Source organism: Anopheles stephensi, chromosome 2, assembly GCF_013141755.1.
Source record: "Anopheles stephensi strain Indian chromosome 2, UCI_ANSTEP_V1.0, whole genome shotgun sequence".
In the NCBI taxonomy this organism is placed as follows: domain Eukaryota; kingdom Metazoa; phylum Arthropoda; class Insecta; order Diptera; family Culicidae; genus Anopheles; species Anopheles stephensi.
The window spans coordinates 37070110-37096663 of NC_050202.1; the positions used below are offsets into that span (position 1 = coordinate 37070110).

Below are 26554 nucleotides of genomic sequence, written 5' to 3' on the forward strand. Positions count from 1 at the left end.
AATATTCAACATAGTTTAATTTACAGCACGTTTACATCAGAGAAAAAAAAATAGACCCAGGATACACTACACATGATACCTTAATAAGCGGTCAACAATTTTTCGTGAATGGATATGAGATGGTTAGGACGTTTAAACCACTACTTACCGAAACATTGATACCCATCTCCGTGGAAGCCCGAACGACAGGTACACGTGTACTTGGTGTTAAGGTTAAGACACGTAGCGTTATTATGGCATGCATGGCCCTTTGAACAATAATCCACGCCTGGTGTGTACGTGTGTACGTGTGTTAGGGTGCGCCAGTGCATAAAGGAAGAAGTTTTGAGGAATAGTATGCCGTTTTCCAAGTGTCGTTAGTAAAGCATCGTTAAGTAGCGGTATTAGTTCCAGATTCCAAGCAGTAGTAGTTATTCACAACCATTATCCGGTGCGAAGGAATAGAGTTTTTTTTTTTTGGGGATAATCGGTTGAACAGATCGGTTTATTGTTTCGAAGTGAATGTTAATATCAGACATGAAAAGAAAAGAATACATGTTGTTGATTAGTAAATTTTGGATTCCCTCTAAGTAGAGTTTTGTTATTTTAGAGGCCGAAAATTTTGAAGATTGTTCTGCTGGAAATGAGTGTGTGTGTGTGTGTAAGTCGATTTGGCCGTTGGCTCTTGAATTTTGAGTGCAGCAAATTTGGATAGATCAAAGTTGAATGGATCAGTTAAAAAGACTGAGATGGTCAGATCTACCCAGTAGAGCAGGAGAAAGGTTGGGAAAGCGACATTAGATACAACTAAACCAAGTACAGCTGTGTATCCTGTTTGATTGGCGAAAGAGCGCAATGTACTGATGATGATGATGTTGATGATCGGTTGTGCACGTTAACAGGTTAGACAGCGTGTAGCGTAATGCACGTTGGATGACATAAAGCGCATAATTGACGGTTTTGGGTGAAAAAGAGTTAAAGGTATGGTGCTGCTGGAAGGCCGTGTATCTTCCAGCAATTTTCGTATGTTTAAGTACTTGGTACGCATACTGCGCCAGGATTGTAATGTACTCCGTCTCTAAGCATTTTAAGCATGCGACTAGAGCACTGTACGCAAACGAACAATTGCATCAGCGCTAATAGTCATCGAAATGCATCGGATTCTCGTGTGAATTTCCCCAATTGTATATTGTCGCTTTTATCAACATCCGTCTCTTTATGGTCTTTGTGTGCCACGCTGGTGTGTTTGTGTTTGCTCTGTATTCGGTCCCGGTCTTCATTACGGAAATGCGTCTGAGCATGCGAACGATCGTTAGTGATGATTAGCATCGAGAGAATTTGATCGTCCCCGTCAGCGTTCCGATTCTTGCCTACAGCATCTTCACCATCAGTCGGTCGATTGATAGTTTGCTGATCGATGAGAAATTCCCTAATAAATTGAGAATTACTGTCGGCGGTACCGAACGTGTCGGCCATCGTTCTTCCACCATTGTCACTCTCGGCTAGAGAACTGACACCTCCTTCGAGCTCTGTTTGGCTTGTGGCGTTATGGAGGGTTGTACGGTCGCTATGCTCGTACGGTTGAAAATGTGTCACTTGAAACGAATCCTGCTGTTCCTGCTGTTCTTGCAGGTTTAGGTTTGTCTGGTGTGGTTGGTGTGGTTGGTGTTGCTGGTGCTGCTGCTGCTGCTGCTGCTGCTGTCGGGACTGCTGATGAGTGTCTCCCAAGAGTATGTGGTCTTGAGATGGTAGTAATAAGGGAAACGATGAAATACCTTGACAAAACTTGCAGCACTCATCCGTCACTGACATCTGTTGCTCGGGGGGACACTTTAGCTCTGGACACTGCAGAAATTCGCAGTGCATATTACCGTCCACGCACGAACAGTTTCTACAGCCAAGAATTTGGATTTCACCATGCTCAAAGTCTTTCTTAGTAATGTAACAGCTTTCTGCAATTGAAATAAGAGGAAACATGTTGTATTAAAGCACAGTAAATTGAAAGTAATTGCATAGACGGATCGTGTTTGCAAATTGAAACATCTATCTTTGGAACAATGGTTGTCACAACGATCTTGAATGAAGCTATCCTAGATACATTGTTTTGAAAGTCAAGCGTAACAAACTGGTTTTACAGCCATTGAAAAATATTTCCTTGTTTTGTACCGTATGTATGAATTGACGTGAATCAACCACTAGCGCACCACAGCACACAGTACACTAGGTGAATGAAGCCATTGCACCAACCAAGTGTACCGTTTCATGATGGGTCCATAAACAATTTATTACAGATTTAACGCAATATCTAGACAAGCCGTAACAATGACATATTTCACTCATTAGTTAGCGCCGTAATATGGGTAACCAGTTCCTGCGAGAGAAAAGCACTTGGTGGACATTTATCATGGACGCATTGAAGGTCTCAGAACGGAGTGCTTGCACTTGGGAAACAAAAACAGTTAAATGACTTTCCTTTCTCCTTCGTCCATTTTTAATAGGTTCAGTGTAGTCTTTAATCCGATGTATGCTTAAATTAGAAAATACTTACTCAAACACACTGGACAACATTCGCCCTCCTTTAATACTGGATGTTTACATTTAACTTCTGGACATGGTCTTGGACCACATTTGACTACGCCTTGTTTGCATTCACACCGACTGCAGCCAATATCCCAGGCATCACCATCGTTCTTAGTTGTACCATTTATTAAGCATGATTTTTTACAATCACATTCCTCAATGTATGAGACGCGCTTCTCTGCTTCCACTAGCTGCAATGGACGAAGGCTTGTTGAGATGAGGTAACACGACTCGATCCGTCAGGACTGTTTGGCAACACCTACCCTTTTTGTTAACAGCGACATTGTTTGTTTTAATTCTAATAAAGCATTTTCTAACTCTAAGAACTGTCCACACGTGGGACATTGTGCGTCCATCAGCTCGCATTGAGATAAATAACCGTAAGACCCAGTGATGAGACGTAAATCTTTTATTTCTCCCTGTGCGGCCGTGCGGGTAAAATAATGGCAGAATTGATTAAATTAGTGCAAATTTTTATCATTCGCGGTGCTGTCCTGCTTACCTTAAATAAATAATGACTATTTGAGTTCCTTTGTCCGACGAATAATTGCATATTGGAAGCACTAAAATTTCTATCTGGTAAAAAATGTGTCACTCTTTTATACAGTGGATGGCAGTCGATGAATAGTTGCATTTCAGTGCCGCTGACTGTAAGCGACACCTTGTGCTCGATATCGTCCGCTAGTCGATACGGAAACGTTTCCGTCAGAATCTGCGTTGCACCCGCTGCTGTTATGTGTGTGTAATGAAAACGTATTTCGTCACGTCTTCCACTTGATTGTAATTCTAAATACCTTAACATTAATATTAATTATTACAATGTTTCGATTAGGATTAGAGAAAAAGAAGATGAAAGTACATGGAGAAAAAACTGGGCAAAACAGAAAAACAACAATAAAGGAGAAGGACATTCAGGGAGGATGTTGGGAGGGATCGGGTCCTGCAGCGAAAGGGATACGGTGGAGAGGGAAGCGCAGGATTGAATGTTCAATGAAAAAAATATTCTCGTAGGCAAAATTATGTAAAGAACATGTTGTAAACATAAAAGATCGTTTATGATTGTACACCATCTCCAGAATATTTTGTTTAAAGTGACTGCCATTTTATGTATGTTTTATGAAATTTTCGTAACAAATTTTGAATCTGTTGGACACTCAACTGACGCGCAAGGGAAGGATTTTGGGCAAGGATACATCAGGATAGATGAGTTGACAAGGGGAAGACAGAATAAAATCATAGGAAAGGAAGAAAATGTAACTTTGAACTTTGAAACCTACCTATTAATTCCGTTAGAAAATGATATTATGGTCCCAGAATTGGATTGCTCTTGCTTTAGGACAACGGAAAAGGTAAATTCTGGAGATTTTTTCATCTGCTCGACTGCCCGGTGAAAAACCGCAGCCGGAAGAACAAGATTTCGATCGAGACCTGCGAAGAGAAAGGCGAAAAACAAACATTAGAAAAACAATCACTTCAGATAGGGTGGTGTGGAGCTATTTTAAAATTCTGATTGGATGTTGAGTCCAAGGCACGGGGGTTTTCCGTTGTCGAAAGCCGTGAAGACATTATTTGCGAGTTTCAATAATTTTTTCAACCAAACGGACCAACCCGGGTCAACAAAGATACGCGGGTGATAACATCTAATTGATTTGAGCGAGCAATGCCACCAAAGATAATGCTACCAGGCTCCGCAGATAGTACGGAAAAGCGTACAATATGCAGGCTGAATGAATTGCTTCCGCACATGCGACATTTCCACTTGTCCTACACACACTCGCACATGGTGTGTTGGTGTGCTATTTTAGTTTTAAAATGCACGATAAAGGCAATAAACATGCACACCACCACCATATGTCGCTACCGTAGGTGACTAAACGGTAAACAACACAGCGGTGCCGCAAATAATGTCCGAACATAGACGGACAACATTCACGCGATATTATTTATTAGTGTCCAGTTCATCCGTTTGCGACAGTTTCGTTTCGAAACGGCTCGGTCGAATTGGTTGTGCGTTACGGAATGGAAATCGAGATAGTCAAGCTGGCAGGTTCGCTAGCAGTCGTAAATATGTAATTGGTGTCCAAAGGTATGTCGTTGAATGTGCAGGAAAGTTTCAACACGATAGCTATTGCTCAACTGTTTAATACTCGCTTATAGAACCCACTACTACTCGTCCTTAATGCAAGGACTGGGTGTTGTGTAGGTCAATGCTTCCAATGTTCGTTTATTCAAATCTCAATGTGCTATGTACTAGAAAATATCGTCGAGCAATTTTAAGCCATGACATTGCAATATTTTGTTGGGGAATTCGTATACACGCTTTTAACGTAATCAAACAAACTCTCACATTTAGGCAAAGTCCTTACGTCCTATCGTGAATTAAACTGGTCAGGTGCTACTACGAAGATTCTAAGCTGAACTTTGAGCGGAATAGCTTACTGACATGCAATATAGCTCACATAAAAAGTCAATGATAAATGGTTTGATGAAAATAGTTCTAAACTCGACCGAACGGACTAAAATTAAAACGAAAAAGGCCCTAAATGCGCAAAAGTGTTGGCCACAGCAGCTATAATATTTTATACGATTACCTGTCTGCGGACTATCGTGAATGCAACAAAACAAGTTAGTTACAATTATAAGTAGTCTTGTGTGTTGTGTACATTACGATAGCTAAATAACTTGCTGAACCTTGGTAGGAATAATTTCAATCGAAATTTCTACTTCCAACAGAGCGTAATATTTCAATAAGACACACTGTGGAATTCTGAATTCAACTCGTTCAAGTGGGTACAATACATTACAATGTCATGGTAAGTAGTTAGCTGCAGGAAATTAAACGAGAGATGATTTATAGTGCGCCCTGTATGTTGGATTGGTATGAATTATGTCTGTCAGTTTGGAACGCTAACGTTCCTTCGGCAATATGCATCTGGCACTTGTTCTCCTCGTTTGCATCGTATGCAGCTTTCGGGTATTTAGGATGCACAGTGGCATGCAACGTTTAGAATTAAATTGTATCATTTATTTCATATGATACATTTCTAACTATTGTTTTTTTATGTTTTTATTTGATTATTCAATTTTATGTTTATTTTCTCCATTTAATCTTCCTATCACGAAACAAACAAGCGCTCTTGCAGCTCGATACGATGTTAAAATGGCGAAACATAACAAAAATATAAAGGTGGCAAGTACATCAACCGAATACTTTTGCATGTATCCAACACGATTAAGATCATCCAGCAACTGCGAAGTTTTATTGTGGTTTCTTAACGCCCATTCTACCACCCAGAGCGCCTTCATCTGAGGCGTTACTTGTTTGTCACGTATGATTTGGGACATGGCTGTTGCAGCCTGTTTGTACCTATGCGGGGGGAAAACATTGAAAATTGGAATTTCTAGTGGACATGTAAGCACCAAACACACGTACCTTGCATCTCCCATAACGTCTAGCAAATTTTTTCTCAGTGTATCAGGGTTTACATCTTCAAGAAGTAGCTTCTTCCCGATTCCCAGACGTTCGATACGTTGCACGTTTTGATACTGATCCGCATAGTTAGGAATGCCGAGCATAGGTATCCCGTACCAAACGGACTCTTGCACACTGAGCAGTCCGCCATGGGTGACAAACACATCGACCATCCCGCTGCCCAGCAGATCGTTTTGTGGAAACCAATCGAACGTTATCATATTCCCCGGGATGATATCATCCGCTAGCGGATGCGAAATGTCCACTTTCCACAGAAACATTACCTCAGGCAACAGTCGTGCTAGCGTCGTAATGCTCCTGGCTAGGGGATTGCTTAAGCTATTAATCTTTACATTACTTCCGAACGAAATATAAACACATTTGCTGTGTGTTTTGTTCGAAAGTTGATAGAACAAGGGTCGCAGTTGCTTTGGTGCAGTTATGTGCAATCCTCCAACGTTTACTACACGCCATATGTAAGGTTCAGTCTGATCGAGCAGATCGATGGAATTCATCAGCACCATAAGAGCTTTAGTTTCCAGGTGTGAAACGTTGGATACATTCTTAACCCGACTTTTAACAAGCCGATCAATTTGGGGGTTACTGTAGTATTGTTTGAGTAACAACTCGTATACTGTTAACATAAGGTTGTAGCATCTTTGCCAATATCCCGATGGCGTTGCTAGGTCACGTAAATAGCTTGAAACGAATCCTGGATACAGAGGTGATCCGAGAATGGGTTCTACACTCGACAGAACGTTTGTGGCTGATGCCATCACTAACGGTGGGAAGTTGAAGCGTTCCACAAGGAGAAGTAAACACGGACCGGCAAGATGGTCGTGAATAACTAGTTGGAAGGTAAAGTTTTTGGGATAGTTTAGCAGGGCTAACAATTGTTTAGATGAGAGCGCATATTCGCACACCATATACTCAAGGTCGGCAAAAGCTGCCAACAGCTCCGTAGGAGACATCAAATGCAGCGAGAGATAATCGATGGTTTGGTCCTTGGACAGTGCTTCATCGACTTCATGAAGCTTGAGAAAGTGAAGATTATGTTCGCTTCCTTCTTTGTAGATGCTCAGTAACGTTACGTTGTGTCCAGTGTTGGCTTGCGCCTTAGCGAACTGTTGACTCCTACAAAGATATTGAACCCTTTTGCGTCAACTTTAACTTTACGGCCGCACCGGCTTCTTACCATAGAAAGTGACTCGGCGATGCAACAGCACTTATGTAAAGAATGTTGCTGAGTGGCAAACTGTCGGTAGCTACTGCCACACGCAATGTTATCAAAACTATGATAAATATCATCACAGGGCGCCATAAATTTCCCATGTTATTTTTGAGGGAAATATTTCTTTTCACTAAATCAAAATCATCGTCAAGTCTGACGGGAGTGTACAAGACTACTGACCGAGTCGTTGATGGAAGAGAGAAAGATTAACTCGTCGTCGTCGGCACCATGAGCTAGTGTGTACGACGAGAGCGTCCCGGGTGCTCCGTTTTGAAGAGCTCTGATTGAGGTGACGTGATGTTTTACAGTGTGGGATATAGTTTTATGTTCGGCTGAGAATCAGCATTCATAGATGTTTTGCTTCCAAACGTTTCAGTAAGTTCTTTAAAGTGCACCTCTATGTACGTGTATCGTATCGGTTATTTCAAATGTTGAGTAGAGTTTGGAGCTTGTAGGTTTTGTTTAAAGAATGAAATTAAAAACTCAAAGTTTAAAGAATGCTTCAAAAAAATCTCGTAACATTGCAAATCGTTATGGACCTGAGGGGGTGGGGGGGGGGGGGCATATATTTAGAGTTAAGCCCGGCCAGGCCGTCCTTCATGAATAATAAAAAAATAACACAACTTTGAGGTAAATACCCGGCTGCTTTACTATTATGTCACGCACTGTACTGTTTATATTGATAATTCTCTTAATGGCCCCAAATCGGTCGTAACTGTCGCTGTGTTGATTTATTAACACAGCAATACTAACGGGGCCATTTCCTAGTCGGCCACAACACAATATGTACTGTACTCTAAAGTTATTGAATTGTCGTAAAATTAGAAGTAGAGTGAACCTTTACTACGATTTTTCTCTTCTCTACCGATGTCCTTGTAGTTTAGTAAAAATTTATGCTAAAATATATAACAAACTTATTAAAAGATTTTTTTTTAATGGAAATGGCTCATTGGTCAACAGCAACATAGCATGTTTGCGCTGGCATGTTGAGTACAATATAAAAGTTAGCAACTCAAGGACCCAAAGCTCAGGGGTTGATGGGAGTTTGCGATTGTGGATTGGGGTTGAAAGGGAAGAAAAATAAACTTTTTATTTTATTATATATGGCTTTTGGATTGCTGTAGCATAGATTACCGTAAGAAGTATGAGTTAGCAAACACGTATACTTTCTACACAACATTTCTCACGCATTTTGGGGGTGTCTTGCTGTCGTGAGTAAGACTTTCACAAGCTTTCATTCTCACTAATCTGCCTTGTTGATGTCTTGGTAGGCCGTCTACAACATGAATCATCTAGAGTCCTTCGATTTTTCCTGCCTATGGGGATTCCCAGATTCAGAGTTGAGGATGGTACCAAAACCGGGAGAATATTCGCATTGTAGATATTCCACTGAACAACCTCTCGTCTAGCGTACATCCGTCAATGAATCTTTGCTGAACTAATTGGTCTCGTCCTGAAAGTTAATAACTGTTTTTTTATCTCTCCATTCCTCGGCCCCATTAATATTGTGTGTATCAAGTAAACGTTCTGCCCAACCCAAACCCTATGCTGGTAATTGTACCCTATATCAACAATCCACATTTCGCTACATATCTATAGTTTGCAAAACCACCTTACGCGAACGACTTGTCGCCAACGCCTAGAAAAAAACACATGCCGCAGAATCACTGGCATACGCAGTCTAGAAAAAATATAGACGTAGTCTAGACGTGTTCGCAAAGTGCACAAGAGCGTAGTGGTGTCATTGTCTAGACTTCTTCCTGGATAGAGAGGTACGGACGCCAATTCCGGTCAATATAATATACATAAACCATGGAGAAATCTCTGTTGCAAAACTCCGTGCTCCTATCAAATGGATCGAGTTCTGCGCTTGTGATATGCGGAACTTTTATACCGCACACGCGTCAAACGGATGAGTTATTTAAAAGTAATGGATTGTAATATTTTGTAAACAACGCTCTGGGAGCAAAGCTCTTTGCCGGCTAATGGTTTAAGGAGGAAGGCGTTATGTGATTCATATCGCGTTTAGTAAGTAGCACGATGCATTGACGATCAATGAAATGACCATTTATTTCTATCACCTACTGCTTCTATATCTGTCCTATACTATCGAGCGATCTATGTTGATTAAGGAATAATAATTAATCGGCACACACAAACAATAACACGATGAAAAGGTCACAAACGCAACACAAATCAGATAATGCGATCTTACCTGACAAATGAAAAACTCTGGATGGTGTTATCGTCACCCCTTGGTATTGGGACAGGTTTGAGTGTAGATTTAACGCGTCCAATAAATCGATGCCAGGATCCAGCGCACCACCTACAGGGAGAAAGACATTGGAACACACAAAAATGTTAGATGACCGTGTATGGAATATTTATATGGAATGTTATACACTTATTAATCTACGATTAGTACACAATCTGTAACAAATGAAATCTCGGAAGTCCAGAAAATATTCATCTTGGCCAGATGAATCTTCTTGGCTGGACAAAATGGTCGTTTAAGCCTCATAGAAGGTGAGCAATCTTGTACAATCATTTTCAGATTTAGTAAATCTTCTGCTTCTTCTTGCTTGGCACAACCTCGAGAGGTCTCGGCCTACCATTTCTGGCTTTCTGTGACTTAATTTTGCCCGTAGTAAAGTAGTCAGCCTTACGTATGGGGAGGCGGTCTGGATGGGATTTAAACCCCGGCCCTGCCGTGTGAAGACCGGCACCGCTGCCGCCTCGGCCACCGGACCGCCCCGTATTAGTAAATAGCTTTATTTATTGTTTTCCCCGTTCCATTCCCTTCCATTCTGTGTGATAGCTGTATTACACAATTGAATTGCCAGCGTAACGGCGAAACCAATAGCAGCACACTCGCACACAAATAAATATCTGTATCAAGCAAACAACCTAAAAGCACAGGCTCCTGGGTGAAGTTTCTCGACATTGTTAATAAATCAATTAAAACTGTCACGGTGGGATTGCACTTGGTTGTTTTCAAACTTATTCAGCAATACGCCGTGAGTCGCCCTGGTCTGGCCCATACTGTCCAAGTTGCTTAAAGTACCAGTCGCAATCTGCACGTTTTATTGATGGTACAAAATAGTAATCTTGGAGTCACATGTCTGTGTGGTTTGATATTTCATCTTTTTTTTCTCCCCGTTAACACTACACAGGAATGTGCAACAAGCGTTTTCCAATAACTACAGATCCAACTTTGCGGACGGATGGCAGCAAGAATGTAGGCTCGATGTAGTGACAATTCTGCGAGTAGAATTCCGAGCTACGACGCCATTGTGGTCGTTAACAGTCTCGCCAAAAACACGTATCTATCCTGCACAAGCTCTTACACTTCCGTGATTTTATTGTTATGATTTATGTCGTTCTCATAATGCTCGGTTTGTGTAGTAGTGTAGTACGGGCGAGATGTTTTCCCCGTGTTTTGCAGACATGTTGATGCTGATGTCTGGCTGGCCCGGCGACCATTTGCCACAATCGATCAGGACACACATCTAAACATTCTGCTACAGATAAAGCTATAATTGCTAGTGTCCAGGGGAAAAGTTTGCCCATCCAAATGATTGAAAATCATAGTTTGGATATTGACGATTAGTTTTGGATGGGTGGTTCATTTTAGTGCTTGTAATATTATTCAAGTATATTATTTTTAAGCTAACGAAAAGCTTTCAATGAAACCAATCTCCGCTTTATAAACGCAGTAAAAAGCGTTTATCTCGAAAACCAAGTGTTTCAGTGTTCGACAAATGGTTGAACGGCCATGGTTCGACAAATTATGCTTATCTTCTACTCGTCCACCGACACCGACGACGCAACGATACCGAACCGAGCAGATCTTCCGCAATCTTCGAAGCTTACTCATGTCGCAACAGAAAACAGAACATTTAATAATGCAATGGTGATTCAAACAGGAAATAAGAGAAAGTTGAATAAACACAGGCCAAAGAAAACTTCCAACACTACAATAAATCTGTTTATGGTCGCCCTTAGGGCGCCAGTTTGTGTGTTACTGATACCTCGCATGGATGTAGCTTCCTTCGTAGCAGCTTCCGCCAACGGATGAGTTTCTGCGTTGATGATGCCAGCTCTATGCGAGGCCTTATTCCGCGTAGCAACAATAACCATTGAGAGTTGAGAGAAAAACTCCGCAACGGCAATTCAGATTCCACTTGCTTTCAAAGCTTGTCTAGTCATGGATTAGATTCGCTATCAAACTGTTCTTTTCCCTTCTCTCGGTTCTGTGTTTTTTTGTTGGTTTCATGATGAATCAAAACAATTATTGAACGGAAGCGGTCTGTCTGTATGCTGATTTTAAACAATTAGCATTTTGCTTGTTTTACCAAGCTTTACGATAAATATGTGTCTCATGCAACATGTCTCTCGGAATTTCAATTATGCGAGGAGTTTATCTGGGATGATAAGCATCCGTTTTATCCTATGTTTATTATTTCATCTTCTATAACGAATAAACTTTTGCCAGATGAAATGTATGTACACTGATTAGAAAAGTTTTCCGACAAGCCGGAGCTCGAACTTTATTCAACATTACTAGCTTATTCTTTGTGGAGTGGTCTTAGGGGCGAATGGTAGCAATTTCGATACTTCATACGGCAAGGTTGAGCCTCGAATCTCAGCCGTATCGTTCCTTCATGCTAAGAACTAACTATTAAGCTACGAGGCTTAGCTATTCTGAATGTTTCACGTTTCATAATGCTTTTGTGTAAGCATGATTTCGTTATGAAAATTTAAAAAGTAGACAAAAAGGAAATTTAAGGTTTTAGGTGATTTACTCTAATTAATGGTACTGATTTGCTTTAGAATTTTAATATTTGATATTTATTGTGTAAAAAAGTCTACTAGCGGACAGTTTCACCAAGCTTAACTAGGTTTCCAAGGAACCAGGGGGAAATTAATCTATGGGCGGAGTTGGCGGCCGCCAGGGTTCTCGTCGATCAGAGATTTCCGGCTGTCTAAGAGTGGCCCGTCGACTACCTCATACAAAACAACGGGTAAAAGGTGGTTTATCCGTCACTTGCTAGGACAAATATGTAACTTATTAGCTTTAAAATTGATATAAAAAACAATGTCAAGACGTAAATATATCTTGATCATGCCAAATGGTCTTATCAAAAGGTTTCAGAGTGCCTTTTTGGAAAAAATATGCTTAAAACCACTAAAGATTTCTGATTCATCTTGTGACAAATGTTCCAATTATCCAGGTCTAGCTATCAAAGATGATTAAATTCGGCAGCATAATTAAAATCAGACCTGAAAATTAAAAAAAATGTACCACTTCTTTTATTTTTTAAACTTTATATGTATATCCTTCTTATGAGTTCAAAGTAATAAAACTTAATTTCGATTACAAAACGTAATGCTGGTGTACAAACTGGAGAAAGTGCGTAATCCCTGAAATATGGGCCGGATTAATTACCGGGCAGTAGTAACTTATTTACGTAACTTGCAAAAAAAAGTATCCAGCACGGGGTTTACGACAGCTTTAATCTTTATCCCGTATATTATGATGTTGTTTTACAAAAGATGCCATTTAAATGCGGCAAGATTCAGAGTTCAGAGATGTAACAAGTTAGACGCGATTTAAGTTTTCCTTCTTGAATTTGTCTTTTATCGCTGAAATTGTGTTATTCGGTGTTAAAAAGTTGATATAGAAATCAGAAGTATTATTTATCACTTGATATACATATGTTGTCCATTATAAGTAAAAAATTACATAAACTGCAGGGAAAGTAGGGAGTGATTTGCAGTTCCAACGACTATAGCCAGACTATTGAAAGGGTTTCAGAGACACGTTTCCAAATCATCCACATTTATTGATATATTGGACGTCATAACTAACGCGAAAAGATCTACTATCGAACTATGTCGCTGCCTGGCGCAGGCAGCAAAAAGCTATTAAACGTTTCGATACGCGATTAAGCAGTCGTATCACTTAGTTAAGATGCAAATGTTTAGTTTTTTTCTATGAATTATAAGTCGTTATTCGCAACTCCGAGTGTAAACATGGAGTGGAACATATTTCAAACGCTGCGCTTAAGCATTTCAGCAAGCACAGCAGGTGTCCTCGATTGGATTATAAAATACGATCAGCAAGCGTCGCGCAGGGATCAACCGACCACCGGGCACGGGCAAAGAAGGGCAACGCTGACATGGGGTCGTTTGTTGGGCGGCACATAAAATGACGCACAAGGGTGCTAATTCGTGATCAGATCATATTTCTTTCCATTTTCACAACCGCGCATATCCGACACACATCGCGTCGCAGGACACACCAACAGTTTTGGGCAAGCAGCCTATAACCTAAACCTAACCTATCTCTACCGCCCCAAAAGCCAGACCTCGTGCTTTAGCCTGTGGCTGCTCGTTTCGCTGCGGTTTCGTTAGCTTTACCACTTAGTTATTTGTTGACCACGTTTCCGCGTGGTCCACGCCATCTCCACCATTTATTCTCACAAGTCACCGCGACGGCGGCGTAGTGTAGCGCCATAAAATAACAGCTCGACGGCAACGGTAGAGATAAGGATTCGTCCGGATTCCATCCGGCCAGCCTGACGCACCGTTAACTTATGTAAAAAAGGGCACCAAAAAACCTGTCAAAGATCAAGACTCTCTCACTGTTTTGAGTGCGATCATCCCGCGACTGCAGACCATCTTCACCGTTGGTGCTGTTTTACCATTTAATTTGGTGGAAGAAGACAAAAACAGCGCTTGCTTTTTATACCTCCAGAAGCAATCTGATGTTGATGACATGCCATGCTCAGTCTCAGGGTTTCACATAAAACAGCATACATGCGACCAACGAAGAATAAAAAACCAACAAAACTTTCCAGCATCTTGTTTGAGCCTTTTAGCAAAGCTAACAACGAAGACACAATCACGGTGTCTTCACATCAATATCTTTCTAAAACTCCACCTCATTCGCTTTCCTTTATTCGTGTCGTGTTCGTATTGTTTCTTTTTCCACAGCGTTCTTTGCTAGAGTTTGGGGGAGGCTTATGGGAGAGAGAAGAATAAAAATGAAACGACCAAACACTCCAAGAAGCTAAGATTCTGATTTATGATACCATAATTATCGGCAGTATTAAGCTCCGGGACCCTAACCTATCTTATATAACCTGGCGGAAAGATGCTTGTGTGTGTGTGTGCCCGTGCACCTTGTATTTAAATCTTTATAAGCGTGCAGTTTCGCAATCTTTAATGCGTGCTTTGTCCAATGCACGCTGTGTGTTAGTAGGTCGAAACAGTTTTATTTGCAACCATCATCATCGACGACCAATGGCGTAATCCGGTTCAGTAGGGTACTTAAAAGCTCGGCCGCCCGTTCAGTGCGACAACTCATTCAGAATCGACACCAAGTATTGAGCGACTAAAGAAGCTTGCTCAGCTCTGCTTGTGCTAATTGTAGTATATTAATATACTTAACCGCCTCTTAAGCCCAAACCTGTAGTCTTACCGAGTGGTCGAAAAAAAAAACCTGAATTGTAACGTTAAAAATCAAAATCAGCTTTATTATTGTTGTTCGCTTTGCTGCTTCATTTTCAATCCCTGTTAAGCCGATAGCCAAATCTGAACCATGTATGTGTCTATGTGTGTGTATTTGTGTGTGTTTTATTGCACACGTTTTAAAGCGCATGAATATTCATTCATTTTGCTGACTGGTTTAACTAGCGGGCTAGCTAGTGGAAAATCCTGCGAAACTGTCTACGGAAATAATTGTCGAAAACTCCTGCCATGAATCTTTTCCCTTCAGGTGTGGCTTTAATTTGTTTAGTTTACAACGCTTGGTTTCACACTCATCCGTTCGTGGTGGTGTGTATCGTAAACGCTTTTTTATATCCCATTACGCCCGAGATTGGAGCCTCAGTAATGTTTAAAGCTGGCCGGTGAATAAAATCTTTAGTCATCAATTAAGCGATAAACGCCATAAACACGCGTCATATAATTTTTCCGCCACAAAATTAAACAAAAGATAGCCAAATCTACTACCGGGCGGGATTTGGATCCGCATGTAGAAATTGCGAACGGCGAGACTGACTGCACGGAGGTCTTAAGCTTGTTTGCGAGGTTAACGGATTATCATAATTTTGCGTCCGCTGTTCTGTTTTTTTTTTTTAATCCTGCTTGATACTTCACTTAGGACCCTGGAAAGTTTTGCTCACTCTATTCGAGCCATGGGATTAAGAGACGCTACCTAATAATGCAAATATTTAAATTCTCGAAGTAATGCATGTCTTACTTCCAATAAGCTACCACATCTGACCAATAAATAAACAAGCACGAAGTGAAGTCGAATGATTTCGATTCGGAGTTTATAAAGATGTGTACCAATATTATTGTCACCACCACTACTAGAATGAGCCACAGAATACAGCTAGTTCTGCGTATCGCTTTACGTTAGCCGCTTCAAAAACTCGTAAATTCACACTATAGAACGCTGATCCGCTTATTACAACACACTCTACAGGTTGGCATTGTTGTTTAAGCTCTCACCCTGTTGGGAATACTCATGGCCGACAAAAGGCCAACAACCCAAACTATCAAGGACCGAAGTCAATCAATAAAAAGTAAGATTTATTGATATTGATTAAGTCTCTTAATTAAATTTTTTCATCGTCTCGCAAGTTGAACACGACGATACCTGCGTTCATTGATCGGTGGCACGGGAATTCATTCCCGGGGAATATCGATGACTCTCTGGAGACTCATTCGTACCAGCACAATCGTACCTGTTACGCGCCCGAAAATCGGCTTTCCCCTAAACTGCCACAATAACCTCACGTTCTAACCCCTATTAAATGATCTCGGATGGCTTAACTTTCTCATAAAGACAACATATGCTTGACAGCCTCTGTTGAATGTAACAGATAATGTCATACAGCTTTGATATTGGGTCTGGAGAATTGAAACATTTAGCAATCACACGAACAACCGACGCATGTCTACGCATCTAACATCCAGGCCTTCTTCCCACCCCAGGAATTGTACAGGAGAAATGGTAGGAAAAATTACTCATACTACCGTTATCAGTTCCGGTCTCTGGGGCGTGGACAAATTTACAGCCAGACATTACGTGACCTACGGACATTATCGTGCCTAAGTTGGTGCTAATCCTCGGCGGCTCTGCGTCCTAAATAAACTTATTTCCAATACCACAGAAGTCTCGCGGTTCTGGATTCTGGTTAGGAGGACGAAGGGTTAGTGTCGCCGGTCTTTGACTCGGCAGCACTGGGTATTAAACCCCTTACTTTGACAAAGACTAATTTAAAAATGCTGATAAAATGAAGAAATTGAAAAGTAATTTTTTAATGGATGTTTAAAGCGTGTACAAAGAAGGCATAACATACTGATAAATGGGATAAATACGGCAATGAACGGGAATCATTAAATTTAATCTGCTATCGTGAATTTTTTTCTACTTTAAAATGTACACCAGATTTTTCAACTTTGTCGAAAACAATTTGTTTCGCTAAATAATTATCGTTTCTATAATCCTGTATCATGGCAATGACCGAATCTATCTATAGCATGGTTTCAATGGGGGAAAGCTTTAAATGGATAGTGGAACTTTGAAAACTCAATAGGAACCTTTGCAATCATATTTTGGAACATATCCCACAGCTAGGGGATGTTGGCTGTTGCGAACAGCTGTGGGTTTTATGCCGCAAGTATGATCCAGTTCTGCTAATCTACCAAATTTCAAAATACACTTGGACATCGGAACTGGTTAAGCGCAAAAATAATGTTGGAAATGTTGTGTTAATTACACGCACAAAACACCGCTGATGGCAGATTTCCACTATCGCATTGCAAATTATCCCCCAACTGTTTGCAAGGTTCCATTCTACAATTGCAAAGTTCCAAAATGATTTTGAAATTTTCCACTGTTCATTTGAACCTTAGTGGCTCAAAAAATCAATTATATGGATCAGTTATTTGAATTTTTATGGAACTTTTTGGCAATGTGTTATAAAAATCACCACTGAAACCCATTATACTGCCGATAGCTTTTTTGGTGTTGTATGACTAATGGCTGAACATGAAACAGACTTCGTTTTGTACACAACAGAGTAATTATTTGTTGATCAAAACATTAATTTAAATTTAATAATTGATCAATTTAGGTTATCAATTATAAAATTATCAAAAGCATTCAAAAACGAATTCATAAATAATACAATAACCATTAAGAAACGTTTAAAATATGTTTCAAAGGGTTAAAATGTAAATTATATTAAATAAACATTGCTCGGCAATTGTGACCATAATTATGGTTTTGTCTGTAGATGTGGTATGGCAAAATTGAAAAGAGGAATGCAAAGTAACCAGTTTAAACTGGTTCAGCCATGAAACCGGCAAGCCCCCCAACAGCATGGAGAGTTATGCTTCGGTACTGCTCCCCGGGCACATCTGTCTTAAAGCAAAGAAGACATAAATCAATTATATATCGATTAGTGCAATGGGATAGCTGTCATCGCGGGTACTGTCATGTTGTGTCATTATTTTGCAATTAGCCATCACAAATCGTAAATTTTTCAATCTGCATAATTAGCAACCGTAATGATGAACCCTTATAGAAGAAAGGACGGGGAGTGATGCATAAAATTTCGTTTGTTTGCTAATTAATTACCATTTTACCATTACTACTAGAAGCCTAAATTGTCTGTATTTATGTATTGAAATTTGCAAACCTTTCTTGATGTGTTATACTTAACACATACACACTTTGTCTCGCTCTGGTGATGTAGAAAGAAAATGGAACAATGGGACTCGCAACTCGAAAAGTAAACATAACTCTTTGGCGACTTCCTTCGGAGAAAGTGCTCAATTGCTCAAGATATCATTGTGCGTGGAAGGGTTGAGCTGTGTTTGCAAATGTTGACGGGCACTAAAATCCCTCATAATATGCAGCAATTAGTCAAAAGGCACACGGAACGCAACATGCAAAAGTCCTCGGGAACAGCAACAACACTCGGGAAGAGAAGCGGTGAAAATTCAATACCGAGAGAAATGCCATTGAAATCAGTAAAAAACACAAAACTCCCATAACCACTTCATAGTTAACCACACGGCACACGGGGTGCTTGGCAAGATAAATCTTGACACGGCGCACCGTCGCCCTGATCGCTACAACTAACAAATCACCCAAGAGTCTTTCCGAGACCGTACAGCGTTCTGCCCGACCGTTAACATCGACGACCATTGACGAATCTGCTGCCTCCTGGAAGCAAGGAAAAGGACCGTCGTCGTCGTCATCGTCGTTGTACTCTGGTTTCTTTTGCCAACGCCAAGCATCGCATCGGGCACGAGTGGTACAAATGACCAATCGAAGAAGCGTTTGTGAAAAGACGCGAACCGCGCGAACACATATGCGCTGTCATATAAAATAACCACATCAATCATTCTGCACAAGAAGTATCTTTCGCGCTCTCCACTTGTTTGCGCTGGCCAACAGTAGAGTTTAAATTAAGTTGACACGGGGCTTGACTTAGCAATCATATACGCCCATTGAAGTCACACAATCGATGAATGTCATTGTTTGCCGGAATCACCACCTTTCCCCTTAAGATTATGAGAAATAGAGAAATTTGTCAAACCACCACCAGGCACCACTGTTGCTGTCAGCAGCAGGGGCTGCTGGCTGGTGCCCTTTTGTGCAGAGAACGCACAATAATTGTGCACATGGCGCGAGTGTGAAAGGAAAGTACACTCCGCAAAAGCCTTTGAAAATCGGGCCATTTACACGTTTGCGTGCGCGTATGTGCCTCCTAAATCATTAGCATAACAAATATTGGAAGATCCTATTAGAAATCCTAGCGGAGCTCGCATGCCGAGATGGAAATGGGCATGATGCAGGAAAGGATTTCAAAGAAAACAATGGGAGTGTGCTTTACTTGCCGCACAGCTCAGCATAGTTATATTTGAAAAGTATAAAAAATAGCTAAATGATATAATAAGATTTTATTTTTCTATTTTTCTTCGGAGATTATTGAAATCAATGTTTGTTGATTGTTGATAACACTTTTCCTTGTGTGCGAAAAAACAGACACCACGAAACAGCTTGAATTTTTTCTTTGGGAATCTGAAATTTTGATCCGAAAAAATCGAACCACACTGACCACAAGGCCACCATCAAAGTCGCATCAGGCGGACGAACAAACGGTTTCACAAAGCAGAACCAGAAACGATGCACGAATTTTAAAGCGCTCTTTATTAATGAGGAAGAATTTATGCTTCCGTCGGAGATTTAACTATTCGTTTCAAACCGGTCAAAGAGAGCACCACAGATAACAGGAGGAAACAAAAAGGGGGCGCTTTTGTTCGGTAGGTGTCGGCCGAGGCTTCTGATGAATAGAGAGACAGAGCACCGCAGAGGCGGTAAACTTTCAGCACGGGGATATATGGGCAGGAGTGACATTATGTAGGCCACGTTCACCGATAGCTCAATGGCTTCAGATGGGGCTAGTTAGCAGCGGTTCGGCGTTCCAACTTAATTTTGGAGATCGCTCGCCGGGTATAGTTAACAAATGGCTTGGATCTTTGACCAGGCGATGCACCGTTCCTTTGGGAATGACGGCTATTTTGGGCAGAAGTTGCTTTCGATGCAATTTCCCAACCAAACGCCATTTAATTTAAACTCAACTTTACCGATTTAACAGCTGGTCTAAGCTAGTTAAAGCATTCGAGCAATGAATGAAGGGAGAAAAAAGAAAGATTCCACACATATGCCACATTGTCCACTGCACCAGCACATTATTAAGCGGCTTATTTTTGTGTGTCTACGCATAAATCAAGCGAGCCGAAATGCAATCGATTCAGTCAAAAATTGTTGCCGAGAAGGCGCCAACAAGCAACGTGTGGTACACACGTTGCACAAAGATAAATGCTATATTTATTTGCATACAATTTCCTCCGATCGTTATGAAACGAAGCCGATCGCTTCACAGGGTTTGCCACCCCACAGGGTTGATTTATGCAACGCTGCGCAACTTTCTGCCCAGTAACCAGAACCGAAAAAGAAATCCCCTTTTTCGCTAAAGGAGACTAAAATTGAGACCGCCACCACCCTTTTGGGGGTTTGAGTTTTGTGCTTCGATTTTTACTGTCACATTCTGATGACAATATTTTTCCTTAATGAATTCGAATGGACTTTGCTAGCATTATTTCCTTCCGCTTCTCGCATTGGCATTGGCCACAAAAGGCGAGCTGTTTGGGGGTGAGCAAAAAGGGAAACTGATTCTGCTGATTTGATAAGTTTTTGTTGCTGAAGCGCCTAAGCTCTGATCGTGACAAGTTCAGATGTGTAAAGCCATCCATGCAAACTCTCTTATTATTCTATAGATAATAATTAACACTCTTTATGTTTATGGATATCGATTCTACTTATAGTTTAGAGTTGGATACCCTTGGTAACTCAGCAAACTTGCACTATTAGCGAACCATTATTATATTTCGAAGATCATTACTGAGCTCATTAAAGTAAATCCGTATTTCACAACATTATCTAACGTACGCCATCTGGCAGTTGACATTAACAACGTGACGTGACCCGTAGAACATAGCCGATCATCCGCTACAGCGCTACATCCCAAGTGGTCAATAACTGAACAAACCTTTTTCATGTTCACTCAAACACTGGTTGGGTGGGATGGCTCATTTACATACTTGTGAAATTCATCGATGAGATCGTCCAATTTAGATCACGATGAGTTTATGCTTTACTTTTGTTTTTGGGCAATGGAATTCCTCAAACACCGAAACCACACACGCACGCACTTCAAAGTCCGAACATTGGTGGGCTGTTAGGGCTGTTGGGGACATTTACATACTAGTTAATACATACATTTGTAGAATTATTTCCAGCATGCCACCTTACAACGGCGGCCCGGCGGAGATGAAACATGCAGACGCGGACCAAAAAGCTGGCTACCTTCAATGTTGAATGACTGTTTTTTCTTTTTTTTTGGTTTGGTTTGTCCTGAGAACAATAAATCGTCCTCAATCTGGAGGTTGTGTGACAAGATATAAAACAAAACCAAAAAAAGGAAAATAAAAACAAAACAGTGAACACCAAAGGGAAGAATATGGGGGGATAATTAAATTTGTCGCTCTTCCTGAGACTCTTCTTTTCCAAACCATTTTCTTTCGTTTTCTTTCCACACACACACACACAGACACACACACACACACACACACACACACACACCTCTGAGCCACACACCTTCTGCGAATACGACGTTTTAAGGTGATCCGATTTTACCCCGAAACACATTATTTAAATATTCAGCCAGTTTCAAAACCTTCCTCAACGAAATAGCATCGAACAGGATTAGCCGTGGAAACCACGGCGACGCATCGCTCGCGCGCGCACCACCTGAACACGTCTCCCCAGACTATTCGTTCGTTCACTCGTCTAGAGATAAGCGGCGGCCAACGCTATGTAACGGCCAGCTCGCTTTCAAAAAGCTCGGGATCGCCCAGACGATTGAATTAAACAAAACAAAAAGAAAAGAAAAGAAAAGGAAAACCAGGCAGAGCATCCCACCCAAAAAACGGATACCCAGCTAGCTTGTTGGTGCAGCTTTCATTATTTTTTCTCAATTAACCGAAACCGCCGGCCCCATCGTTCGGTTTGTTTGCTTGCTGCCATTCCGTCCAATTGCTAGGGAGCTTTGTTGAAATGAATGAATTTTGTCAGCTGATTTCGGAGTCTTTTTGCTTAGGTTTCTGTTTAGATTTTCGAATTGTTCATCGCCTCATTTTACCCAAAAACGAAACCAAGTTTATTCATAGGTGTTAAGTAAAACAATAGTAAACAATTTCATCTCAGTATTATTTCTGAGTAAGATTTGAGTATGCTCCCTACAAGGCGAAATACAAAAATAGCTAGCTCAGCTCAGTCGGTCTCCTAATAAAGAAGAAAATAAATAGTTATTCCAGAGGATTAAATCTGAATCACGGGTCCAGATGTTTAGTAGTGGCAACGAACAGTGCAAGACCTTCCTGACTAAGCGCTACAACGCGTATTGATTATTATTTATGAAGAAGATGGTTTCTTCATAAAAGCAGCCCGTAGACTGAGGCAATAGCAGTGGCGATCTTCACACCTCAGAAAAGGACCAGGGATCAAATCCTATCCAAACTAACTCCCCGTACGCAGGACTGACTGTCCAGTCACGGGTAAGTTTAAGTCATGGAAACTTCAAATGGCAGGCCAACATCAATCGAGGTTGTAGAGTCAAATTAGAAGATATTTTCTTCATTACTATATCTACTAACATACTCCTTGCAAACAAGTTTTCCTTCCGTTTGTTAGTGACATAATTGTTGATATTTTACTTTAACAAATAACGTCAACAAATGATAAAAAAGTTTTTTTTTTATTCACCAGGAACGGTCTGGCCGTAGTTACAACGAAATAAATAGTCAAATCATTCCCTAGTTTGCATCACACCCTTCCAAGCACACATATTTCTGTCCCAAATCTACCATACCAAATACACAATAAGGTTATCGATCCTTGAAGGAAATCGTTGGAGTAGGATTTTTTCCTGCGTACGCAAACCATGTGCGGTTTGTTTGATTCCCCTTGGACAAAACTCTAAATCTAGGCAAAGTCTTTTATTGTTAAAAAATGTTATTCGAATGCTCTTCCTGATGCTCAAGGGTGCTTTTGTAAATATCTGCATGAAGTGGAGATGTGTACAAGTGTATCACTTAGTGCTAAGCTAAAGGACAGAGATTTCCGCCGAAATCAACTCTGAATTGTGGTTGACAACTTAGACATCAGTATGGAAAGTACGTCTTTAGGGTAGAATATAAAAGTAACAGCTTTAAGCATTAAAATAGAAAAATATGAGCAATAAAGTTCATTATTTAGTTACTTGATTAGTAACCTCATTAAAGTATTATTTAAAAAATCATATTCAACATCTGCATCTTAAACTTAATCGTATTTCACGCTTTAAATGTATTATCCTTTTTCGCATAAGTTGATTGCCTTTAATGGAATGAATTCATTCTCACGAAGCGATGAAAAAATCAATCAACTTAAAAAATAAGAGGGGAGAATATACGAATACCCGCCAATGCTGTACAATAAGTACAGTGTGAGCAACAGTATAAACAACAACTACGTAGTAACGATTTGCGGCAACAGTGTTAGAATTAGATGAACATTAACACTAACACCGCTGTGTATACGCTTATTTATGAATGAATATGGACCGAGCCAACGAGAAAATATGTTTACCTTTCGATGTTATTGTTCCATTATGTTGACAAATTTACGTGCTATAAATACTTTATTAGTCGGACACAAACCCGTACCATATAGTTCACCTGGCACGCAGCTATGGATCTTCAAAGGGAAGCAGCAGATAGATCGACAGGCTAGGAGTAAACTAAATAGAAAAAAAAACACCCGAAGATCCATACACTTGTTCTAGTCTACGTGGAACCGGTCCAGATAGCTCGTGGAACGGCAATGATACGTAAACTTCACGCGATTGGACAATGCGTGGCACAAATGTATTAGGTTGCCGAGTGAATGAGAGTAGCTTAAGAAGAAGCTATTAAGCGACCGCGTTAGCGATCCACTGTATGTGCATGAAATCAAAAGGCGGAGATAACATCTCAACCGATTAGCATACTCCAAGCTCCAATGAATTTTGGGCCAATCGGTGGTAACAACCGTTGCTACCCTGCTTCGCTCAAGGCGCTGCCGGGGCCATACCGACCCTTCTCTGTCTGATGCGATTCGTTTTGATGAGCCGGCCTGTTTTGATACGCTGCTCGACAAACGATTCGAATCAATCCCCGGGGTATCGAATATTCATAAGCTTCTGCTAACGATATGTGTGAAAAAATCAAACGCGTTTGATCCATTGATCGCTCGGCGAGAGGTTTCAATGGTTTTCCGTTGTTGAACATAATCGTCATGTTGAAAATGCACACAATATACCTTTCAACATCATAATTGCCGCCCGATAAATCAATCCCGTTCGAAGGTCCCGATCGATTCCGTCCACCAACGCGGACATTGCTAACTGTGAGCTGAAGCACACACACACACAAAAATGCATTCCCGTTCCCGTGGTCTCCATTTTATCCCACGTTTGTTCCTTGCTGATTCTTTTTTGCTTCCTATATTTTTAACCCCTCATCGGCCCTCATCCCCGATGTCATTCGTTCGATTTGGTTCCCGCGCACAGCGCTTTCACTCCGAACAGCACATTTATTTCACACTCCGCTCCGAAGCGATTCATATATTTCATCATTTTTTCGTAACTGTCATCACTTTTGCGGACCGGCACTTTAACGTGGGAGAGTAGCGTCGGTATTTTCTACCTTATGCTAAATTATCTTTCATTTATTTATTGGCGACATGGACGAAAAACGCTCACGAAAAAGCAAATGTTTCTGCGCTGCGACAATTTAAAAACTCAACACCCATTTCATCAGCAAAACATCGCAAAAAGTGCGGGGTACGTTTGTGTGTGCTGTTGGATGGAAATGATCCATGCCGGAATAGTCTGGCCGGTTAATTGAAAACGAATGATAGTTATGCATTATAATCTCGACTCGTATAGCATTAATTGCGAAAGTTGTTGTTGTAAATGTGGAGCATAAATCAAGTATTTCATACTGCTAAACAGAATGTGAACTCTTAGGTTAGCTGTCTAAATCATCCATAGTGGCGATATTCAATTCTTATTCTTCTTTGGCACTGCAACCTTGAGAGATCTTGGTCTTCCACTGCTGTGTTCTTTGAATAAATTTACTTGTAGCTGAATAGGCCTCCCTACGACCTTTTCCTTCGTGTTAGCAAGTGGAGTCTCTAGCCATATGTGTACCAGGTCGCTAAGAGTGTTTTCCCATAAAACCCACATGTTCTAGAAGATTTCTATTAGACTTCCATTACGTTTATATGGCAAAACAATACATAGTAGGGTCGGTTGTCCTAATTCACTGGACCAAATAAACAAATATCCTCGAAAATGATAGCAGGCAAAAAACTGTAGCAATATCACGCAGCAATTAAATATAACGACAATTACAATGGAAAAATGTGTCGCTTAATTAAGGACATTTCGTTACGATACATAAATGGTATTCTGCAGTTTTAACACGGTCTGCTACATATATATAAATGTATGTTTCTGTTTTCGTTCCCGTGGTTTCTTGACACTGTCGAGAATATTTTTGAAATCGTCTAAATATTTTCATAGGATCGATATTTTGATATATGAGATATGAGATTGATAAAAATGATGTTCTAGAAATTTTTCTAGAATACATGACGAATCGGTTTTTGTATTGCATATTTTTAAACATTTCATGCTTGCAACTTAACTTTGAAGGATAATTTCCAAAAAATTACTTTTTTCGGTATGGATAATTTGAAAAAAAAATAAACAAAAGGACAACTTCTTCTTTTTTGTCACTCCAATCGCGACAGGCCTGCCAATTCTGGCTTTCTGTTACTTGAATTTTACCCGTAGCTGGATACTCAGCTCCGAACTTGCCCTGCTGAGCTGGGAACATTTCAGTCGGGATCCTGCGTCAGGGTTGAGGACAACAGGACTACAAGTGTATAAAACATATTTAAAAATAAAAAATTAAACAGATAATCTTCAAAAACTGTGGGTTGGTTCAGTTAAAAATATTTGAGAGCGTAACAAAAACATGGAAATGTGTATAGCTTCTAGAGCCATAACTCTACAGAAATCTCGGGACATCAACTAAAAAATATGGGAAAGCGTAAAGAACTTTCAAATCACATATTGAAATCCATAATTCTGAATGACGCTAGTCTCTCTTGGAATTGGAACCCACGCTTAATACATCATGTACTAAAAATCAAACTAATACTTGAAATAGTAATTCACTTAACAGGCAGTGTCCGCTTAACCAGCTTTCCCCGATTAACAACATTTGAGGAGATAAATAAGCATGCACAAGACCGAGGTGTGTAACAAGGTACGACCGAAACTAATGACCTCCGGCGAGCCCTAGGGAACGATCAATTTGGCAACATACAAAAATGTCAAATCGATAGCAACATGATTAGTTTGTGTTATGTTTTTATAAAGCGTGGCCGTTATTGATAAAACTGAACGATGGACGGCGAAAACGCGAAAACCATTCCTCGTCCCTAGCAATACCCTGAGCAACGCAATGTGCTTGCTACCATGGTGCAGCGAACGGAAAAAAGGAACGCCGCTGTTCAATAACGGGCACCCACGAGCCACCGTTCGGTG

At 40.6% G+C, this 26554-nt stretch overlaps 2 protein-coding genes across 29 annotated transcripts in view; both read right to left on the reverse strand.

Annotated features, from left to right (window-relative positions):
* Window positions 1-26554, reverse strand: part of LOC118517658 (protein kinase C-binding protein NELL2-like) — a 48212-nt gene that overhangs the window by 14018 nt on the left and 7640 nt on the right. For 25 of the 28 annotated variants that reach the window (XM_036064029.1, XM_036064021.1, XM_036064026.1 and 22 more), the window contains 6 exons: window positions 9478-9588; window positions 3837-3987; window positions 3062-3353; window positions 2823-2978; window positions 2528-2750; window positions 1755-1931 (listed from right to left, as the gene is read on the reverse strand). In XM_036064029.1, coding sequence (XP_035919922.1) covers window positions 1755-1931; window positions 2528-2750; window positions 2823-2978; window positions 3062-3353; window positions 3837-3987; window positions 9478-9588 — 1110 coding nt within the window. Of the gene's footprint in view, window positions 1-148; window positions 269-1754; window positions 1932-2527; window positions 2751-2822; window positions 2979-3061; window positions 3354-3836; window positions 3988-9477; window positions 9589-26554 lie in introns of those variants that run through there. The other 3 variants (XM_036064030.1, XM_036064033.1, XM_036064034.1) reach the window with 2 other exon arrangements.
* Window positions 5583-7492, reverse strand: LOC118517662 (UDP-glucuronosyltransferase 3A2-like). The gene is made up of 3 exons (XM_036064038.1): window positions 7227-7492; window positions 5993-7165; window positions 5583-5926 (listed from the first exon to the last, which is right to left on the reverse strand). Exons 1-3 carry the CDS (start codon window positions 7361-7363, stop codon window positions 5635-5637), a joined length of 1602 nt encoding a protein of 533 aa, XP_035919931.1. The 5' UTR covers window positions 7364-7492; the 3' UTR covers window positions 5583-5634.